Below are 23373 nucleotides of genomic sequence, written 5' to 3' on the forward strand. Positions count from 1 at the left end.
TTACTCCTGCTTTGTTGGGGTGTGTTTCTGCTCCATTTCCCCTCCTGCTCTTAAATTAGCCATTAGCATAACTTAATGCTTAAACATAGCTGTTCCTAACCTCACACATAACCATCACCATATACCATAAAACATAACATTTTCTGCAGTTAAACAGTTTGCTCCTGTTTGACAGTATTAAATGCACCAGACTAGAAACCTTGGCTTGTGATTAACATCTTACAGTGCTGACCAGTTACTCTTTATCAGTCAGAAAGTGGGCAAAACAACTTAATCCTCCTTCTTTAAACTTAGTTAATCCACAACATTGACTTGTTAGGAGATTTGTTTGATCAAAGTGTCCCTGAACACATGAAGACATAGTCTAAGTCCCTGAAACAAAGCGGGCCCCTTTCATTAGTTAAGATGGACGATATAAAAGTGCTCAGACATTGTTTAGAGAGCTGTTGCCATGACATTTGTCATTTCTGGGACTTAAATCACTGGTTTCTTCTGTTTAATCCATAAATTAAGTTTCAGAATACTTTTCTTATCTGTACCAGTGGACCATTATGGTTTATCCATGAGGATGTCTAAAGGTATCAGGCAACAAAGTGGTTTATATGTGGACCTTTCTTCCATGTGCGCAGGTTCAACAGACTGCATGAAAGAGGAGAAAGTTATTTAAAGCATAGTGACTAAGATATTTGAAGGCTGTCCATACAACTGCGTTATCTGCCAGGTGAGTGCAGAGATGCTCAGGTACCACATATGGACCACTAAATGTCTAAGAGGTCAGACTTAGTAATGGAAATGGATCGAGGAGCTCAAATAGTAACGATCCACTGCAAAGTGCTCTTGGTTATTTTTGTCTGCCGGAAGAGTCGAAAAGAAAAATTAGGGCAACAAATTGCTCCTGTATTGGCTTTGCAGCATCTCTATCTACTTGACATGGAAGACAACAAAAATGTTCCTAATATTTTGCCCCACTTATGTATGTCAATGGAGTGGACAAAATATTAGGAACACCATTCAATATAATGCACCCCAGTACTCCAACACCACCCACTATGACCTTAATAATAAACATAAAGTAGAATTATCATCTTTCTGACAATGTCAACAAAAACTGAAAATATATAAGCTTCACAAAAGCAGAATTTATGGCAGAGCTGTTTTGCTGGATTGCATTAGATTGCACAGGTGTTCCTAATGAATGAATGAATTTACCTGGAATATATTCATCTATTCTTTTACAAAAATACAAGTTAAAGTGATTGCTCATTTTAACAACAGACCCCTGCACAAAAGACTGTATGCAGTGTTCTTCAATAGGATGTGTTGTTTCAGGTATCTGTGATACAATATCACCATCTAGACCTGCAGCAGTGAAAACACAACTCAACATGCACAAGCAAGTGACTCCAAAATATATCACTTTTATGTTGATAATGCTGACATCTGCTGGGCAAATGGAAATACAACAAGAACAAGAACAAGCTGTATCACTGTGGGCCCCCTTAAACTAAAGTTAATTGTAGCAACTGAAAGACTCCTTTAAACACTGAGAACCTATTTTGTATCAATAATTTTAAAAAACACCACATACATTTCTGTATATTTTATATAAAAATTTGATTTTTTCAAAACAAAAAAGAGACATAAAATAAAGCAATAACACATGTGCATAATACATAAAACTCAAATGACATATTTGAAGTCATGAATTCAATCTGTATGCAGTTGTTGATGTAATGAAATGCTTTTAGGCCATCTGATATTGTTGCTGTAAGTGCATTGCATTCTGCATGTGAGCTATGTAATCAAAACTTCTTGCAATGCTGAGCTTATAATAATAATAATATTGTAAGGAAGACAAATCACCTGTCATATTCAAATTATATTCAAAGACACCACAGATCATAAAGATGCTTTCACTGATGCATGCTGACTTTTGTGAAAAATACACAGCATTTGACTTGCAGAGGAATCCAGAGGAATAGATTTTTATCTGTGATCTCAACACAAAAGACTGAGATAAGCTATAATAAGCTTATTGGAAGGGCTGTGAACTGATGAAACAACAACTGAACTGACTTTTTCCTGAACTTGAAGCATTTAGAAAAGAAGAATGGGAAAAATCTAAGAAGTTTGGAGATTGTGACTTCTGCAGATTCCCGGTAACCAAGGCAAAGTGAGCAAATGCCCCTGGGGCCTCTTGGGGCCTTGAAAGCCCACTAATCACTGCATGTCACTTAGTTTTGGGTAATTTGTAATAATAATTTCTTTTTTTATTTTTGAGAATTTGCACAACTAAAGTACCAGATCATCTAAGACAGTTTCTGCAGTATTGATCTTAAGACCTCAGTTGATATTGTGCTCACATGTTTATTCCTAAATGAAGTTGTGTTTAATCGAATAACCACAAACAAACTAATATACAGAAAACCTGGGGCCAGGCAATTCAGTTAATTCATCCATGGTCAAAATAAACCCTTTTCACAACAGACATTTGGCCTGTCAAAGCAGAAAAAGTACAGGTTGAATTAATAAAATGAATGATGACTGCATTCCTATTAGGTGCAGGCTTTGGTATTGTGCATAATTGCTCACTGGGACAATTAATGGAATAGAGCCATCATTAGAGTTATTATTAACACCTGTGCTTTTCCCATGGATGCATTAAGGAGAGGGCTTTTCCTGCTTTGACATGTCAAAATGACAGATGTACATACAGATAGCCTACATTAACACAATTAATATGTTTGCATAAACATTTGCATATTCATAAACTCTGGAATTTTTAATGAGGGAGAAGGAGCAGATGTCATTTCAAAGATTTTATCAACATAATTGGACTTTTTTTTGGCGGAAAAACCATATCAGACAAATTATATTCAAAGCAGAGTACTTTATATACATCTAAGACATGTCTGGAGGAGATTTTGGAGATTGCTCTCAGTAGGAGTTATCATTTCACTTATCATTTCGACCATTAACAAGACCAACAAACCGTATTGGCCATATTTGTAGACTTGCTTCTCCTGTAAATGAGGTGGCAATCTGGATCTATTGCTTTTGAAAAATGAAGAATTTTGGACACATAAATAAAACACACTATCACCACAATAAGGATCTAAAATTGAGATGTTTCCTTAGTTTAACTGTTATTATTTAGCTTTGATAAAATTTGTTGGAAATTACATATGAATTTTATTTTTGGTTTGTTCTTTTGGCTGGATTGATGTGTTTTAATTTAACCACAAGATGGCGCCATAATGTGTAAAGCAAACACAGGTAACAGGTAACAATACAGGTGACACAGATAATGTGATTCTATAGGATCCTATAGGATTCCTTGTGATGTTTGGAAATGTATGAAAAGTGGTTTTCAACCCAGTATTCCTGTTTGGCCCAAGATGAAGGCGTAAGTCGAAATGTTGGGCTTTGATTCAGCACAATAGGCCCTTTTCACAGCGGACATCTTGACATGTTGTAGAATAATAAACACAGGTGTTCCTAAACATGAACAATGGCTCCACTCAAGTGTCCCAGTAAGACATGACAGTGTGACAGTGAGCCAGCATGCACAACAACACCAGAACCCTGAAACTGAAGCAGCTAAATGGAATTCAGCCATAATTAATGGCATTATTTACAACTGTGCTCTTGCTACTGTGACATGTCAAAATGTCTTCTGTGAAAAAGGCCTATTATGTTTAAATAAAGAGGAAGTCTGTGTGCGGTCCTGTTCCTTCAACCATATTTGTAAGATACCATTTAGGCTATTGTACCATTTTTAAATAATCATTTGTAAAATTGTATCATTAATTTCACCCAACTGCATATTTGAGCCTGAAATAGCTCTTTGTTATGTCTAAAATAGTCACTTGATGCCTCTTTAAGACAGTTACCCTACTCTTCAGGCTAAATTAAGACTCCCTCCCCCCCTCTTTAGTTTCTAAAATAGTTCCGTCCATCATTCATTCAGGTGCACCTGGTTTTGAGTGGGGCGAGCGGCAGCAGTGTCTACCTCCCAGCGCGCGCAGCAGGAGCAAAGCGGAGCACCTGTCTCGCGGTGGGGAGCTCAGGAAGCGGTGGCTCGCGGGCGCTCATGTTCTGCTGTGTGGTGTGAAGCTGGAGCACGCAGCCCGGAACCCGCCAGCCCTCCGCTGGGCTGGACCGGAGCAGCCAGCCCTCTGGACCGATGTCCTGGCCGAAATGTCCCGACACATCTACATACGGAACAAGATTGGCGAGGGCATCCAGGCGCCCATCTTCCAGGTAAGCCAGGTGACCTCCAGCTGAGCTTCCAGGCTACTTAATTTCTAAATGTGGCAGTTTCATTACTTATTGGCAGCATAGAAAATACTTTAAAACCCTGAACTGTTTACTATCTAGCACAGGATACTATCATAAACATCCTTGTTATCAAATTCTACACCATTTACTAAAAGGATACTAGCAAGAAGAGATGACAAACTTACAGCTTCACGCAAGTGGAATATGTTGGGTGTCGTTAGTTTATACATATAATTTTAAAAAAAGAAACTAAGAATATAGTCAGAACTTTTGTTGTTAAATACCCATCTATGTAACATGAAATCAAGATATTGTAGAGTATTTGTACTGTATTGTAGAGCTATTATTAAATAATAAAGTATACATATCTTAAAAAACACATTAACATAGAATTATTACAATTTGATGACTGACTCCTCTGATCAGTTTATTTGCATCATAGATTAATAATTAAATGTATACCAAGTTTTTAATTTACAGTTGTTACAAATATATATGACACAGTATTATATATGGCAGAGATAGACATATAAACCCTTTATAAACTGTTTTATTGTCTCCTGCAAAGTTTAGAGTAGCAAGAGGATGAAAAGGAAGCATCATACCTGCTGAAAGTCTTTATATTTAATATATATTTATCTCTATTTTTCCTATTTTTTTCTTGTGAAGATTTTTTATTTCTGGAATAATACATGTGGTACATTTAGAGGCAAAAGTGGGCATTATATTAGAGATTATAATGGTTATTACTCGGTTAAGTGTAATGATATTGACTGAATAAATCCTCAGAATAGAGAGTCAGTCTTGCTCTTCATGACTTAAATGTGCACATTCTACATATCTCTCAGTTACAAATTGCACCTCTGCCCTGATTTCTTGCAATATAACACATGGTTCCACTTGATGTTTTAAAACTCATACATCGACCATGTTGTTCCTTGTCTCAGCCTACTATGCAGCATTTATTTTAATAGGCTATTAAATGGTACAGCTGGTAAACTGTTCCCACAATCTCTCTCTCAGTGAGCAATAGCAGGTCAAAATGAACATTGTATAGAAATGAAATGCTGGTAGTTTATGTCAAATATACCAGACTATTTATAACTAATTGTTTTAAATGTTCTAAAAGATGTACTATATGTTGACAATATGAAATTAGGATTATTTTGGCAGATGTGTTAGGTCATAGGCTGGTTCACTTGGGTTGATAACTTATTTTTCCTCAGCTCAATTGATCATTGGAGGCTACTTGCTGATATTAAGGGTATTCATAGACTTTGCTAACTTTATCCTTCATCTCTCTTCTCTGCTTTTTTGCCGTTGGCTTGAAGTGAGAGACAGAAAGAGATTGCGACCCAGATTAATGGCCCTGTTTCATAAATTCAGGGAAGTAGGCTCTGACTTCTTACCGGTGACATTGTCATTAACTCTGGAGATTTAAACAGAAATGGGGCAAATCACTGGCAGATAATTAATTTCGCTCTCTGGAGATGAACTCTGCTGGTATATTTGGACTTTTTGGAAGAGAAAAAGAAAGAAAGAAGGAGAGAGTCAGGAGATAAGGAGAAAAGTAAGAAGGCAAGACAAACATATGATGAAAAAACATACAGTATAAGGCACATTTGATCATATTACATGTGTCATCTGGGTGCTGTGGCATTCATACTTTGACCTACTTGTACTGTTGACATAAAACCACTTAAATCATGCTGGAAAATCACATGTCTAAAGTGCATTTAGATTCATTTAATTTAAACTGCATAAAAACAAAAAAAACTGTATTTTCATGTGGCCTAGTTAAAGATCTTATAAATGAAGTTTTGCATACATGAATGTATGCATGGTGTATTAGCTTAATGTGGTTTTATCAGTATGGAAAGTGTTTTGGCTGGTTGAGATCTTGTTTTTTCCATTCAGGTGAACCGAGGGACTTATTCCAGGAGGAGTCGCCTCAAGAGGTCTGATGGCAGCACCACCTCCACCAGCTTCATCCTCAGACAGGTACTGAAACACCAAGACACACCTGAGGTTTAATGTAAACATGCGTATTACGTTCTTAATGAAATATAAATATTTGGGAATCTTTCTTTCATTTAATGAAAGGATTTGTTCAAGTCTTATAATGGCTTCACTTTCAAAACCAGGATTGTAAAGTTGTTTATCTATTTAACAAAAAATATGATGAGAAGCACCTGAATAAATATTTAAATCAAAGACCAACACAGATGGTTACATACTCTAAAGAATAACTCAAATAAAGGCAGAGAAACATCAGTTAAATGCCTTTTGAAAACAAATTGGTTTTGATATGACATTCAGTGAGGAGAGCTGCGTAAAAGTTGTGATAATCATAGGAGTATAAAGGGCAGAGCGTGTTGTAGTGGTAAATTGATAGACTCATTCATAGTTTCATAGTTATTTATAGTTAATCATCTGTGCACAGTTTGTGGTTAAAGGTGCCCCCCCTCCCCACCCCACCGTGGAGTTTGTGACCACTAGTGGCGCTGTACTACAATCTTTTGATGAGCATGTTTCTATACAAGCACATGAATTCATGTACACGACACGACCACAGCGGTGACATGGTACACTTTGGTGTCGACTGCAGAGGGCGGTAATTTGCCGCCAGTAGAAGGTTGCAATGCACCAATAAAAGAGGAGACAAAGAAGATTGTAAATGATGAAGGTTTTAAAAAATTGTTTTATACTGAGCATGATTTGAGAAGTGAGTCTCACTCTATGACATAGGAGAAAAAACATGGGACATATTTTTCTAATATGTAAAATACAAAATGCCTACAAACATGTTGCATTAGAAGTTAATTCATGTCTGTTTATTGACAGGTTATCTACTTTTTAAATTTATTCCTATAACACCGTCTCAGTAGAAACATCACAGATTTACGGATTAAAAAGATGTGTTGTGGCCTATTTATTATTTCCTCCCCATAATAAATTATTGAAGTGTCAGCATAGGTGTTTGTCAGAAAACAGATGAGCTTTTAGACTTATTTATGATGCCCACCTGCAATATTTTAATTCTTACTTCTCTGAGTAGTTTTAGTGTGTGTTATTTCACATCCTTAGCTTCCTCTTCACTTTCCAGGTGGCCACTAGTGTGATGTACAGAGCTACGTACTACGTTGTGCCGTGGGGAAATGAGGGAGGTGTTTGCTCTCTGCTTCAGGAAAGTGTAGGCTGCAGATAGAGTGCATTTTGTATAGTGACTGTATTTATAACTTAACATAGCAGATATATATATATATATGTGGAGATGATAACAGTATGTAGTAAAGGGTTTGATTAAGATTGGCATAAAGGAGAGTGTATACAGTTAGCTGGAATACTGTAAATTGTGGAAGGTGCCAACTAAACCCTGATGACCTGCCTATTGTTTAAGTGCAGGTTTTAATTCAGAGGTTTGCACTGATTTTAATGGATATTTCAAACATGTTTTAAGAGGTATTAATCATGAATCATTTGCATGGTGGCTTATCAATGAGTCTGACAGTAAACTGAGCCTATATATATGAGAGTTCACTGTGGATTACATCACATCTCGAGTAATGTTTAATTCTATGAGGTTATGGATTTTACCACTGAGGTCAAGGAAAGGTAAAGTGACTCATCATATCTCCTCCCAAGTTAATGCAAGTACAGTTTTCAAAATCATGAGAAAAATTCAAATTCACTTTTATTGCATTGATTCAAATGATGGTTCTGTTTTCGTAGATTGAAATCATACATTTCGAAATGATGATGACAAAGTAAAAGATGTAATGGTGAAAGGAATCCTTAATTCTTTGTCACCAATTATTTTGATAATTCATTGTTTTGAGTCATTTTTTAAAGAAAAAATTAAGAAAAAAATGTCCAAATTCTCTGATTCCAGCTTCTGAAATGTAAATATTTTCTAGTTTCTTTAGTTTTTGATGATCTTTGGGTTGTGGACTCTTGGTTTGGACTTTTGAGGACGTCATCTTGAGCTTTGGGAAGCAGTAATCAACATTTCTCACCATACTCTGACATTTTATAGACCAAATGACGAATCGATTAATCGAGAAAATAAGCGACAAATTAATTGACAATGAAAATAATCGTTAGTTGTAGCCCTACACTTTTCAATATAATGTACTCCAGTACACTACCACCACCCACTATGACCTCAGTAATAAACATAAAGTAGAATTATCACCTTTCTGACCATGTCAACAAAAACTGAAAATATATAAGCTTAAGTGAAAGCAGAATTTATGGCAGGTGCACAAGTATTCCTAATAAAGTGCTCGTGAGTGTATTTTGGTCCCGCCTTCTAGTGAGTCTGGAATAAATAAATTCAGTTATGAAAAATTGAAATAATAAAACAAATTGGGGCAAATTGGTGGCAGAGACAATAAAACACCATTCCTTTAAATACATATATCAAAATATATATAAATATAGATTCATTAGATTTCCTTGTATAAGCAGAATCAGATTCAGTGTATTTTCTGCTCTCTCGAGATTAAATAAGCAGAGTGAGGATGAGAGGTAACAGGGAAATGGAGGATGCTGCTCCCCTCTTTTACGCCTACATCCCCCTCCCCCGATCCCCGCTACCTCCCCGCACTAAAAAAAAAAAAAAAATCAAGGAGAGCGCTCATCCAAGCTGAGTGGACAGCCAGCCAGCCAATCAGCTCCTTGCACATTGGCTCTGTCATCAGGCTTGGATATTGAGGAAGGATCCACTGCTCTGCTGCTGCCGCTGCTGCCTCTGCTACTCGCTGTGTATATGTATATGTGTGTGTCTGTGTGGGTGTTTATGCGTGTGTGTGTGTGTGTTTGGAAGCCTGATGAAATGAAATGCCAGGATTGGGCTACCTCCAGGGAGAGCCTCTCCATCCTATAATGTGAGCCAGCCAGCAGCACTGTGGGATCAGGGAGAAGCTGCATCCATCAAGCGACGGGCCTCCGGAGGACCAGGCGTGATCCAACGGGAGGGGAGATATTTTTAAAAAAAAAATTATCCTTCTCTGCTGTGGAGAGAAGGGATTGTCGTCATCCCCCCATCCATCCTTTTTTTTCTCTGTGGTGCCCCCTCCTTCCTCCTCCGCCTCCACTCTCATTTTTTCCCCCTCATTCTTCTAGAGGCGCTCGTTGGAATATCAAACCTCCATGTATGACAATTTGTACCTGCATGGATTTGAAGACTCGGAGGCGGTGAGTGTTTGGATGTGTGTGTGTGTGTGTGTGTGTATGTGTGTGTGTGTGTGTGTGTGTGTGTGTGAGAGAGAGATTCTTCTTTTGTGCTCTCCTGGTGTGTGTTTATTGATGGAGGTAGATCAGTGTGCACACACATACACACGTAAGAGGCCTTTGATGGGTAAGCCAACGGTACAGCGTAGCGTGATCGTGGGCTATGCTTGGCTGGAAGGGGGTTGGGTGGGTGGGTGTTGGTGTATGTGTGAAGGAGGGGGGTGGTGGTGGTGGTGGTGGGGGGGTGCACATTAGGCAGATGGCTTCTGATGTCTGACATTCACACAATTCTGTGTATATTCCTCTTTATATGTATGTATGTGCATGTGATGTACGGTTCTGTATGTGCTGTATATGTGGATGCAATCTGCCTATAAGCCTGTAAGAACCGATGGCAGGAAACCACCAGAGCCAGGAGGAGCCATTTAGTGTTCATCACACTGTGTACCTCTCAGAGATGGACCGAACCCTGATTCAAAGAGGAAGATGGAAAGATGTTAATTACCCATTTCTCCCCTAAGGCCCATTACACGGCTCCACTCAAATGATAAATTCTCATGTTTCACATTTTTACATTCATCATTCCTTTTTTCTTTCTTTTTTTTTTTTTTTTGTAAATGCAGCCGAGCATTTCCTATCCAAACCTGCGACTACGTGTTGTATAGGCTCTGCCGAGGCTCGGAGAAACATGCATCGTGATGTCATTAAGTGGATTCTGATGTTGATGAGTCACATGCTGAAGCTACTCCATTGGATAATAGCTCGGATGCTACAGTGCACCCTAAAAAGCTTCCACACAGATACAGGAAATGATGTTCAGAATGACTTGTTAGTGTAAAAATGGACGTGAAATGGTGTTGATAGAGCCCACACAATTTATTATTCTATAAGTAGTGTAGTCATACTTGCTTTAAAAGGGCAATTCCAGTAATTTGGTGGATTTGCAAGAGACAGGTTATAAGAAGAGTAATTCAAATCAAAGCAGCAGAGGTGGCAATATGTCGAATTTAGTCTTTAGTATTGGGTTAAGCCCTCAAAAACACTGGATCCTACATTTCCCATGACGCAACCCAATTAGACCCTCCCTGCCTAATAAATGACCATATCTTCACGCCACATCCCCGGTTTATAATGCAGGCTCTCTGTTATAAATTTGACATATCCCTGATGACATCACTATGACATCATCAGGGTTTGTCATACAGATGTTTTCACAGGCTTAGTAGCCCTATGACTAATACACTGATGTGTAAAATTGGTGAAATGCTCCTTTAATAAAAAAAGACCCAGATGAATTCATGACCAGTCCAGCAGAAATATTTACATTTTTCCCGTTAGAATGTATCTGTTTGCTCTGTTTGAGTAAACAGATACAAGCTTAACATTACCTAAAATGAAGAAACTATTTTCGTTCCCCACTATGTGATTAGATGCACACATTCCAGATGAGCAGCGTGCTGAAGTCAGGCCTTGCTACTGCTAGCTTGTAAAAAAAACGAAAAGTGCTTAGCTGTGATGACTAGCTTGATTGATCTTCTTGAGACTAATGGTCTTCCTTAATTGAATCATCATTAGTAGCTGATTGTTTAGATTAACACAGCAGAAGGAAGCGCTCAGTCCAGTTGTGTCCCAGCAAAAAAAAAAAAAACCTTACTGGAATTCTGACTGTGCGGCAGGATGAATTCCAGCACATTTCGAGGCGCTAAACTGAGAAAAAAGCCCTGACTGTGCACAAGAAAATGGACTACAAGGGAAAAAATCAAAACACAAAGTACCATTTCTGATATCCCCTGTAGGTGCCTATGTTGAGCAAAATGATGCAGAGATAATTTTTGAATGACAACTCATACTTTTGCCTGTGAATGTTGATATGCTTTAACATTTTCATTTGAATGAATGACCACAGATGTTGCTGTGTATAATTTTGGTTTAAAAAAAAAAAGATTTGAGGAGATGAATCTCACTGCCAACAATCATGTATCACATGTAGGAATAATGACATCAATTATTTTACAATTATATGTCCAATTTTAAAACAGATTCTGCTTCTGTTATGTTGCTTATACTAAACATTCTGCACTTGTTTGGACTCTGCACTAATATCTCATTTTGTAAAAGTTGCATCTGTCTAGAGTGCAGTTTGCTATTTCTTCAACTTTCAAAATAGCAGGAACTGTTGTTCTGTTGTTGTTTCTGTTTAGCCGATACTTTAATGTTTTCTTTTAGGTGTTGAATCTTACTTCTAATGATTTATACTGCTCTTGAAATTTTTAGATCTGTGTTATTTGGTGTCACCACGCTCAGATGCCAGTGGACACATTTGAAAATGTTGTTTTATAGAGAAATTAGCTCATTGAAAAAGCTAAATGAATGACTGTCAGCCTTAAAAGACGTGGCTGACTACTATTTTATAGCAGCAATGATGAGAGTACAACTTCCTGTTGTCTTAAACTTTCTCTGTGATCTGTGGTTTTGTCTGTCAGTGTGATGATGCACATCATGGATCATGACATACTGTAAATTCTCCTGTAAAAGTCAAATAATGGACAGATGTTCCATAAAAGTCAAATATCAATCAAAAAATCATATAAAGATCAAATATACTTGTTACACAGGGTGAATTTCACATTTGAGTCTCTAATAAAGGTCTGGTTGTGTCTTCATTATATATGTATATATATGTTATGTCACTATTCTGTTAGACGAGTATAAAATAGTCATTGTCTCAATGCAGCAGCCCAGGAATTACTGTTAGCTTTGGTTAGCAGGAAGCATCTAAAACCCACAATCAAATCATTTTTCAGTGTTTATTATGTGTGACTGGCTGAAGTAAAAATAAGTGGAGAAGTCGGCCATGTTTATCATGTTACAAGAGAATTTGCCATTGTGTTGTCTGTGTGATTATTTATGGAAGCCAATTTATGCCAAGAAAAGAGGAAAATTACAAATAAATCAAAAATATGACTTGGTCAAAATTATATTAAACTAAATTTTTGATTTACCTTCTAATAATTTTGACTTAGTATCTTATAATTTTGACTTATTGTCTGATCATTTTGATTAAGCAACTTTACTATGTCCTAATGTGCTGTCAGTATTTTTATTTTTATCATGCATAAGTTTTCATCGTTTTTTATTTTCCTTGTGTTTAATGAAGCGATGCCATGGATGAGCGTCGCCTGTGAGCTAATTCAGGCAGTCCAACTCAAGCTGCTGCTCCACTCACAGGCCATACTCCCCTCACTGTAACATACAGTATATCCAACACACCCTTATAATCATGGCAGAGTATTTAAGCTGTGAGTGCTTTCAAACGCCTCACCTCCACCCCAGCATCCACCTGTAGGAGTTTATCCTCCCCTAGGGGGAAGTTAGTATCATCGCTCCCCACTCCCTGCTGTGTGAGATCAATGTTTCTTTGTGGGGAGCGACAAGGTCAAAGCCTAGACGGCAACATTTAAATAATAATCTACTCCACGTGAGTTGGCTGACTGAAATGGGCTTCCATATGCGCCACCAATCAGGAGATTGTTTCTGAAAAGAGGCATTGATTTTGCCGCACAGTTAAATTATTGGGAAATGTCAAATTTAAGTTTGGATGGACTGTACTCTGTGTGCCAGTGTCACATTTCATAATCATATGGCATCATTGCAGGAAACAAGCCAAAGATTAAAAAAAGAAACTGCCAGTTCAAAAGATGCTGAAACCCGTCTGCCTCTTTCTGGGAACGGGGATCAAACTCATCACCATTCAGAATTGTCAGGAAGCGTGAGATTGGCTGTGTGTAGTCATATAAACTGCTGACGGCACAGGAAAAAAACTCCACTTTGTCTGAGATGCTCCTGGCAGTCTGCTCTTTTCATCCATTTCACCTGTTCTGCATTCAGAGTGCCAAGCCACCACTCTGGACTTGGCACTACGATTGCAAATTGATGTGAACCCCAAAACCTATGTCAATCTTTTTTTTTAAGTTGACCTTATTGTGCTTGGCAGTTGTAATCCTTTCTTTAGCTGCGACCGGGATGAAGCTTCAGTGCATCGTTTGTTTAGAATGTCATCATGTGTCTGTATGAACCTATGTGCTTTTTCTTTGTCTTTTCAAACAGATGGTTTAGGTCTTTCGGGTTTTGAGTGTAGTTTTTCTCATGATTCCCCTCTGCTCTCTTATAGTAAATGGGTTTTCAACAGTGAATTGACCCTATTAGGAGCAGATTGCTATTGTTAATCTGCATTAGCCATGCCTTGATCACGCATTTATAGTCCTGTGGCCATTTCCTGTTGCTCTTAATGGAGCTTTGCTTACTGTATTGGCTCGGCAGGGTGAAGTTTTACAGCAACTCTTACTGACAGGAAAGTCTAGACTATTTTTAACTGCTGCTAGCAGGGCTGTAGTCTGGTCTCTGTCTCGAAACTGATCTTGCAGTGTTTTCTCATTGTCTCAGACCTCAAACACTTCCAATATCTGTCAAAGATCTCCAAATAGTCAAGTCTATGTTGCCAGTAGCCAAAGATGAAGCCGATGGCAGAACTAATGTGTATAATTTGATGAATATGAAGGACCGCAACCCTAAAGATGTGAGTTTGTATTCCAGCTGTACAGCTTCAGTAACCCATTGGGTGATTTCTGTTTGCAGGGCTCAGCTGATTCGTATACTAGCAGACCATCAGACTCAGATGTCTCTCTTGAGGAGGAGCGGGAGGTGCAGGCCCAGGTCCAGAGCCAGAGCCCAAGCCAGAGCCAAGGACCGGGACAGAGCCGTCAGGAGAGGGAGCAGCAGGCCACCATTCAACTGGAGAGAGCCAAGGTAGCATATCCTGTCACACTGCTTAGCCAGTCTCAGCATTAGATACACTGGAGTTAAAGATACATTTTGCAGGGCACTCAAAGCTCCTTACAAGTCCTGATAATTAATAGTCAGCAGCTGATAAAACACTTGAATAGTTGGCTACCATCACTGACATAAACCTTTATAGCATCTATGTGGGTAAAATTGGTTTCACAGCAGGGCACTAAAATACTTGAATATGTTTATTCTCTGTTACCTGCTGAGTGTAACTGTGTCTCCGACCTCCAGACCAAGCCTGTGGCATTTGCTGTAAGGACCAACGTCAGCTATTGTGGTGCACTGGATGAGGATGTTCCAGTACCAGCCACAGCCATCTCCTTCGACGCCAAGGATTTCCTCCACATAAAAGAGGTTCATGTGTGCTTTTTTTAATTAAAGATGACAACTACTGCACTTACTGCTATGTAAAGCTCAATCTGTGGACTTTTTTTTTTTGCTCCATTACTGATGAACCATTTTTCCATTTTCCTGGTGTTTTGTTCCTTTTTTGTTTTTTGGTTGTCGTCCTCAGAAATTCAACAATGACTGGTGGATCGGTCGGTTAGTGAAAGAGGGCTGCGAGATCGGCTTCATCCCCAGCCCTCTGAAGCTTGAGAACATCCGGCTCCAGCAGGAGCAAAAGAGAGGACGAGTCCAAGGGTAAGTAACGGAAAAACATACTCGTCTTGCTGTTTGTCTCATAAACTATGCATTTTATGGTGTCTCATGAGTCTATGTAAATTAATAATAGAGGTAACTGTTGGTAATTTCTGTATATCATTCTTTAAAATTATTGGGAATTATTTAGTGTACTGAAAACTATAACAAATCATAAAGGCCACTTAAGGAGTTTTATAGAGAACTAAATCAACCATGAAAAGGTTTTTTGTGCAAAAGAGACACATTTTTACTTTGCTTATCAGGTCAGGTATCAGATATTTTTTGGTCAAAAATGAAAGGGAGATAAAATTTACACAAAAATAAGTTTGAACTAGAGCTGAAACAATTGATAAATCAGTCAGTCAATTAACAGAAAGTTTGATTGTTCCAGTAATTTTTCCAGCAAAAATGCCAAATATTTTCTGTTTCCAGCTTCTGTCATGTGAGGATTTGCTGCTTTTCTTTGTCATATATAACAATAAACTGAATACCTTTTGGTTTTTACTAAATTATCTGATATTTTAGTGACAAAACGCTTTATTGATCAATTGAGAAAATCTGCAGATGAATTAGTAATGAAAAATAATCATTATTTCCAGTTGCCAGTTTGTGCCCTGCATCCAAATAGAAATATTATAGACAGTATGTATATATAATAAATCTTTTATGTTGTCAAAGACACAGTCGGTGACTGATACATGATTCATCAGACAGTATAGATTCTGTCCAGTAACTTTTTGGTAAAAGGCTAATAATCTCTCACTCTATAAATCTTTCTATGATTTCTTTTAAGTTCTACTTTGACACAGGTCTGCTCATGACTCATGCCTATTTACTCCATCTCTTCTACTCATACAGACAGTGAAACAGTTTCAATAGCTGCAATTAGCGGTCCGATCAGCCTCCTAGTTTCCTTGAGTGTGTAATGTGTCTTGAAGGTTCTGTCATCCAGAGTTTGTACAGTAACTCACACGCACTTCCTCAAGCCTTACTGTTGAGTTTAATACTAATCTTACTAGACTGAAGTGCTTCAGCGTTTCACTTACTAGTTTGGCCTCTGTGGCTTTTTGTCACCAAAGCCTCTCAGACAAGGAGAGACATTTGACTCCCATAAAGCACAAGTACATTTTCATTGTAACTAAAAAACGTTGGTTTGTGTGAGATATGCTGCCTTCCAGGGGTGTTGGAAAGTCTGAAATTCTGAAAAAAATAATAGTTTGAAAGGCCGTATAAGACAGACCTTAGAGTCAGAGCTGAAAATGTCAAATAGGAAATGACAAATAGAAAAGAGTTGATGTATTTTGATATCAGATTTCCTTTTTTTGTATCTCCTTTTTTCTTTTTAACATTTATTTATGGCCTGATTATCATGTAAAATGTTTTTTAGTTTGTTTATTTGTTTTTTTTTTTTTTTACCGGATTATGCACTTATCTTGTTTTTCTACGTTCTTTTGATACTTTCCTAATTTGTCATATAAAACATCTTTGAGTATCTTGAAAATAACTTTAAGAATAGAAGTTTATTATTATTATTATTTATTATATTCGCTTTCAATTTTCCTTGTGTGTGAAATTATTCTGTGTTGCTCTACTGGTTTAATTCTGATGTCAGACCAATCTTGAATAATATCTGCAATGAAAAAAGCAAAAACCCTTCTAAGTTGATACTGTTTCCTTCAATTAAGTTATTTTTAGCCGTGCTCATAGCTCAACTATTGTCCCCAGTCGTCAGGGGAGCAAATTTTACATAATCGAAATGAAAATCTCACGAGCATTTTAAACTTGTGGATTATGGTCTTATGTAACGTGACTGATCAGCTGTAAATTTCAGACTTCCATCGTCCGAATGGAACTCAGCATAACATCTGGCCTTTTCACTGCATGCTACTCACATTTTCTTGTCTTGTGTAAAGCCAGTTCAGGTCATAAGTACACGTGGACCATGCAGGATACTCCTTACCAGACCTACTGTGACCTGATTATTGATTTTGTTGACCAATAGTCTCATATGTGATTTAGATGGAGATCTGGGATAGGAGGATGAATGCTTGTGCGCATAAAATCAGAAAAAGCAAAGAAGGAAATGACTTCATAATCACAAACTGAAGGCCTTCATATTTTTAAGTCAAATGGAGTGAAATGTTTCAACTTAAATGTATGACCTTTATTATTATTATGTCATGCACTGCTGATATCAGTGGATTTGTTGCATGTCCAGCCTGTATTGACAGCCTTACAATTTTTGCTGCCAAGTGGATGATATCAGATATCAGCCTGACTGTAATCATCCCAGAAATAATGATTTGAATAAATTAGACATTTTGCAGCACATTTATTTTGTCTGGCACAACTTGAACTCACCTTTTACCTTTCTGTGATCTATTCGACCCTGAAACACACAGGAATTGTTAATATTTTTCTTCCAATGATCCGTTTAAACCATGGCAATTTTCTTTATTTTTTTTACTTTTCCTGTGATTTTCCACATTAATACCATGGTGTGTTTCTGTCTTTCTTTATCCCCTCTTGTCTTTTCCAGTAAGTCTGGAGGCAACTCTTCTTCCAGTGTAGAGGATGAGGTATCAGCCTCTATCCGACCCCTCATATCCTCGGCAGGTGAGAGCATCGGACAGGGGGAGAGGGCTGTTAGTAGCCAGCTGCCAGCTTAGAGCCAAGCTTCCTGAACCACAACAACATATAGAGAGAATAAGACTCTAAAGCCTTCCCATGTCTCTGCATAGAGCATAAGTTCACTGCGTAGAGTTGTTGTTCCCATGATCCTCCTCTTCCTCCAGTTGAGGACTGCAGGCGTTCTGAGACTGGGGCTTACCACAGTGTGAACCCAACGACAAGACTTTGAACCCCCCCTGAACTGCACTCATGTGACTTTGTGAATATAACCATAGGACAATAGAAATACTTTTTATGTGTTTCATATTTATCTAAATAATGCCGGTTATCCTTGATAGGTTTCATTTGCTAAAAAAAATAAATAAAAAGATGCAAAGTTGATTATGTGAAGCATGTTTCTGAGATATTCTGGTGACACCTCCCCCAGCAGCAGCCACTGACGACACTGTCACTGTCTTCTCTCCCCTCCTACAGGAAAGCAGAAACAGAAAGTGGTAAGTTGGTGACGGTAAAAACCTCACTCATTAACCATCCACTGGACTCGTGTTGCTGCCATCATAAAGTGACAGGAACTAGTAGCACTGAAACAGGAAGTTACAGCCTCATGCCATATCATAGGGAGCACAATACTTCAGCACTACTGAAGTATACTGTGCCAAGTCATCACCATTACTGTGATGCCAAAGTAATGAAGACTTCCTTTAGACTTATAGTTTTGATATGAAGTTTTTGGGAAATTACAACTAATTTTATACATTCATCATTGTAGAACATGTTTTCAGTGTAGTGGATACCAGACTAAAAATCAGTATTAAAGGAAAAATTAGATATTTTGGGAATTATTTGCTGTCCTGCTGGACGTTAGATGAGAAGCACTCTCATGTCTTTATGCTAAATTTGAAGCTACAGCCAGCAGGTAGTTAGCTTAGCTTAGCATAAAGACTGGAAGCAGGGGGAAACAGCTAGCCTGGCTTTGTCCAAAGTTTAAAAAACCCTCTACCAGCACTTCATTGGCTCACTTATTAACAAATTATCCCTCTGGAGGAATAAATGTTCTCACAAGATTTGAGGACAATCTAAATGTTAGATTATGAGATATGTTATGTGCAAAGAGGAAACGTCAGGAGGTCACCACAATGATAACGAAACATATTCGTCCTAATATGAAAGTTGTGGAGAGAGTAAAATAAAGAGTACAGTCTAGACTTGCTCTATGTGAAAAGTGCCCTGAGATAACTTCTGTTATCATTTGGCACTATATAAATAACATTGAATTGAATTGAGATTTTCTTGTAACTACAGTAGGACTATTTCAGTCATTCAGTATCCAATCAAACAGACAAATGTTTCTTTCTGTTCCTGGTGATATGGAAGCAAAGAAAAGGCCGAAATGATCTGAATTTTATAACCAACTAACAGGATGCTGAACTGTGAAATTAACCAGCACTGAATGTTGAAATTCAAATACCACTAATTTTACATAAAGAAAATGATTTAATAAATAAGATGATCGGCAGTTTAATCAATCATAAAAAATAACCATTAGCTGCATCCCTAATTTAATTATATGTATTTTACGTTCAGTTCGTTTATATTATTTAAACTTTGCATACTATTTAACTTTAATTTGGTTTAAATTCCCATTTCAGTGAAAATTTCAGTACTTACTTTAAAGTTGTTGTTTTTTTTCTTCAAAATCACAAATTTCTAGAGTTTATTTCAAGTCTCAGTTTAATTCAGGTGTCCAATCTGAATTTCTGAACCCTAAGAACAAAGAAAAGAAACAAATTAAAAAGTTTTTGAAAATGCAATACTTGAAATAACCTGTATATTTCAAAGAGGGAATTTAAGCCACATAAAATCAGAAATATGGCATTAAAGATAAAATATTTCAATAAGTGTGCATCGTTGTGGGGCAGTGTATGAGTGAAACAAGACTGCCATATTCTTCAGCCCTGGTCTGTTTATCTATACATGACAAAGAAATACAAAGTTAGTGTGTTGCTTTAGAGATACTATAGGAATGTGATCTACAATTCGTCATTTTTTTTTGTTGTTGTTGATTTAGGTCATATTTTGTCCATTTGCCTGTCAGCTCAGCATCTTTAAATAAATTTACATAATATCTAGTAATATGTAGTATTACCACTTTGGCATGGCGTGGTGTTGTTTTTCTACTTCTTATTGTAGTATTTGGTCTGGTGTAGTTTTAATGGGTTAGACTGTAGTTTTGTGACTATTTTACAACATTGTGTACAGTAGTCATATCCATCCATCTATGTAGCAAATGATAAAACATTTATTATTTGGTCAAAATGTAATAACATGTTCCTCTAAATGTGTTGAAATTACAACTAAATCTGTTAATGAAGTCACTTACCAGAAGACTAATATAAAGTATAACAATAAGAAAAATAAATAGTATGATAATGAATTACAATATCAGGGAAATTGTAGCAATCTCAGTCAAGACATATTTTCTTTTTTATTACATTTTGACCTTTAGTACGTTATCATTTGCTACATGCCCCAACATGGCAATATACCAGCCTCCCATTTAACACATCTGATTGTAATTCAAGTTCATCTGACTCTGCAGTCCATTACAGCTGTCTGCTCTGATTGTTTAACAGTGTTTTTTTTCTGTGGAGTTATTTTGGGTCCATTGTCTTGTTCTTAATGAGAAAACTGCCGCTGACTAAACATCTTTGCATTAACAGACGGAACACATCCCCCCGTATGACGTGGTTCCCTCCATGAGGCCAGTAGTGCTGGTGGGACCGTCGCTCAAGGGTTATGAGGTGAGCTGTGGTTGAAAAGAGAATCAAAAATGTCCACTCATACTCATCACTGATTAAGAGCTTTTGTTCAAACACCATAAATAGCAATGATTCATACCCTCATTCATTATTAGTAATGAAAATCAGAGCTACACGCAGAAAGGACAAGATCACTGAAAGGAGATGAGTCCTACACGTCTTTCCTCGAGTCCCCCAAAATAGCTCGCTGTTGGCGCAGTTAAATGTGAGTGTGTCATCGCCCACGTAACATCCAGATTTCAGCCAGACTAATGAGGAGACTAGGAGGTCAGCTGAAAATATGTTGTGTAATTGGCAGATTTTGGCTTTTCTATGAAGAGTGTCTTCCTTTAACTGTCTTATTTCTTCCATTACTGTTTATAAATACATGTACACAGACTGCACAAAATAATAGTTATTGACATGTATTACACATATGATGAGGTGTATCCACAAATCCATTCTAACCCCAAAGATGAGGGTGTGGATATAGCAGACAAAGACAAATCAATATGAAAAGAGATGAAAATGCTGCTGTGAATAAATCTGGATACATTTGAGCATTTAAAGTTGTAGTTGTAGTAGTTGATTAATGTGTCCACCACTTGTTAAGTTGAGGTATATAAAGTTAAAAATGCAATGGATGCAATTAAAAATGCACACCTACAGTAGATAAAAGGAAAAACTTACACAACAATAAACTAGTAAAAGTACAAATCCACAATGGAAAGGTTACTCAACTCCCAGAATAGTCGCTGTGGTTCATTCTTACATCAGATCATACATCATTTTGGTTTTTAGCAATAGAAGTAACGCCATCTGTCTTTTTCTCCTGGATTCGCCTAATGGATGGGGGCTTATTCATATTTAGGATCATAAGGACTTGAGCCTTTCCTGGCATGCATTAGGTATGAAGAGAGTGATCAGTCTCCATAGACAGACAGATTTACATGACCTTTTCCCCATATTGCAATTACAAGTCTTCATTTCAACGATTCGATTTAGCTGGTAGGGGAAGGCAGAGGACTTGCAAAAAATGGAAACTCCACAAAGAAAGAACCAGAGCTACATGCAGAAAGTTTAGTTTACTCTTGTGACTTACCAACATCTTCTCTTCTTCTGTGCAGGTAACCGATATGATGCAGAAAGCACTCTTCGACTTCCTCAAGCACAGATTTGATGGCAGGTAATACAAACCACTGCATTTTAACATGTTTAAATTACATTAAAAAAGAATTAGAGTTGCAATCACAGAGGTCTTATAAACTGTTGTGCAGCATATATTGATTTAGTTCTGAAATGAAGCTGTATTTGAGTATGATTATTTTAATAGCCTAAGAGGATTGTGCAAAAACAGCTTTTTTACAATAGAAAACATTATAAAAGAGCTTGAGATAATATATTTATTCAGTGTGATGATAAAAACAATGGAGAGACCTATTTTTATTTTACATCCACTATTTCAAGAAATGGCAAAATTTACAGTTCTTTGTTGTATTTCCCCTATAAGCCAACCATGAGGAAACGATCAAAGCTAGCACTTACTTTTTCAATATTTACTTTGTCCGTATTGTGGACAAAATACAATTTTTTTGTACATCTCTGAGGATCTAACTGCATCCATGTGAATCTGTTTTCATGTTGTTTTTCTTTCTCTTGTTTTAACAGGATATCTATCACACGAGTCACTGCAGATATATCATTAGCCAAAAGATCTGTTCTCAACAACCCCAGTAAGAGAGCCATCATTGAAAGATCCAACACTCGTTCCAGCTTAGGTAAGAAATGCCACATGCTCCACTGTGTTCAGTTTATTTTCAGTGTAGTCCATACAAAATGGAAAACAAAGTTGCTTTTTTTTTACATTGTGGGCAGACGGGGAAAAACATAAAAACTGAAGCTAACCAAAATCACCAACATTTTAGAGTAAAAAGTTTTTAAGAATTAAATGAATGCATCAAGTTTCTTTTGGTAGAAACTGATAGTCTTTACAGATTCCGTCATGAACACAGAGTTGTGTATTTTAATCGTATCTTGTCTCTTCAGCTGAGGTGCAAAGTGAGATTGAGAGGATCTTTGAGTTGGCCCGCTCCCTGCAGCTGGTGGTGCTGGACGCTGACACCATCAACCACCCAGCTCAGCTCCTCAAGACCTCCCTGGCCCCCATCATCGTCCATGTTAAAGTATCCTCGCCAAAGGTACTGTTTGTTTGGAGGGCAGGTTTAATGGAAATCGATGTTCGAAGGCAAATACGGTACCCACACAAATCCAGTTTATTTAGTGGGTATGGTGGATTAATCAGCCTCAACATCATGTCAAGCTTGGACAAAACAAAAGTTAGCATAAGAAAATTGTTACTGTTATATGATTTCCACAGCTATTGTCCCACAGCAGACTCATTCAGTTGGTGGAGACAAACAACAAGAACACCTAGACATGTTAAGAAAGAATTCCAGCATTTAAAAGGTAACAGTCTCTATAGGTTGATATTTTCCCTCCACTGGTATAGAAACTCAGCACGATGTTCCCTCTAAACCAGCATGAAGTACTGTACTTTAAAGCCTCTGACTAGAGTGTAGGAGTTAGTAGAGGCTTCTGCACCAAGTTATCTGCACTGGGGCACCTTTGCATGGAAGAGAACGCCTGCTGCACTTTCCCTCTACACTGGGACTACAGCGATGACCACTCAGACACAAGAGAACCTCTCAAATACTAGCAGAGATCAGTAAAGATGAGTCTTCAAATTTGGATTTAAAAGGTGCATTTGTTTAAGGGCAGTGACACACTGGTCAGGTGGATTTCGCATTTGTTCAACACACACATGCCCTCCTAGCATGGAAAATGCACGCTGTGATACAGCTGACCAGTAAAGCTACAAACAAACAAATCAGAAAGCAACATTATGACCTGCAAAACCAGACTGCAACCTCATTCTGACCAG

At 37.6% G+C, this 23373-nt stretch overlaps 1 protein-coding gene across 4 annotated transcripts in view; it reads left to right on the plus strand.

The window, feature by feature from the left end:
* LOC122976543 (voltage-dependent L-type calcium channel subunit beta-4-like) overlaps positions 1–23373 on the plus strand; it is a 35330-nt gene that overhangs the window by 4108 nt on the left and 7849 nt on the right. For 2 of the 4 annotated variants that reach the window (XM_044345090.1, XM_044345091.1), the window contains exons 2-12: positions 3971–4263; positions 6199–6282; positions 14152–14322; positions 14593–14715; positions 14876–15003; positions 17543–17619; positions 18109–18128; positions 20355–20435; positions 21560–21618; positions 22101–22210; positions 22479–22630. In XM_044345090.1, coding sequence (XP_044201025.1) covers positions 3971–4263; positions 6199–6282; positions 14152–14322; positions 14593–14715; positions 14876–15003; positions 17543–17619; positions 18109–18128; positions 20355–20435; positions 21560–21618; positions 22101–22210; positions 22479–22630 — 1298 coding nt within the window. Of the gene's footprint in view, positions 1–3970; positions 4264–6198; positions 6283–9068; positions 9481–14151; positions 14323–14592; positions 14716–14875; positions 15004–17542; positions 17620–18108; positions 18129–20354; positions 20436–21559; positions 21619–22100; positions 22211–22478; positions 22631–23373 lie in introns of those variants that run through there. The other 2 variants (XM_044345093.1, XM_044345092.1) reach the window with 2 other exon arrangements.

Source organism: Thunnus albacares, chromosome 24, assembly GCF_914725855.1.
Source record: "Thunnus albacares chromosome 24, fThuAlb1.1, whole genome shotgun sequence".
Classification (NCBI taxonomy): domain Eukaryota; kingdom Metazoa; phylum Chordata; class Actinopteri; order Scombriformes; family Scombridae; genus Thunnus; species Thunnus albacares.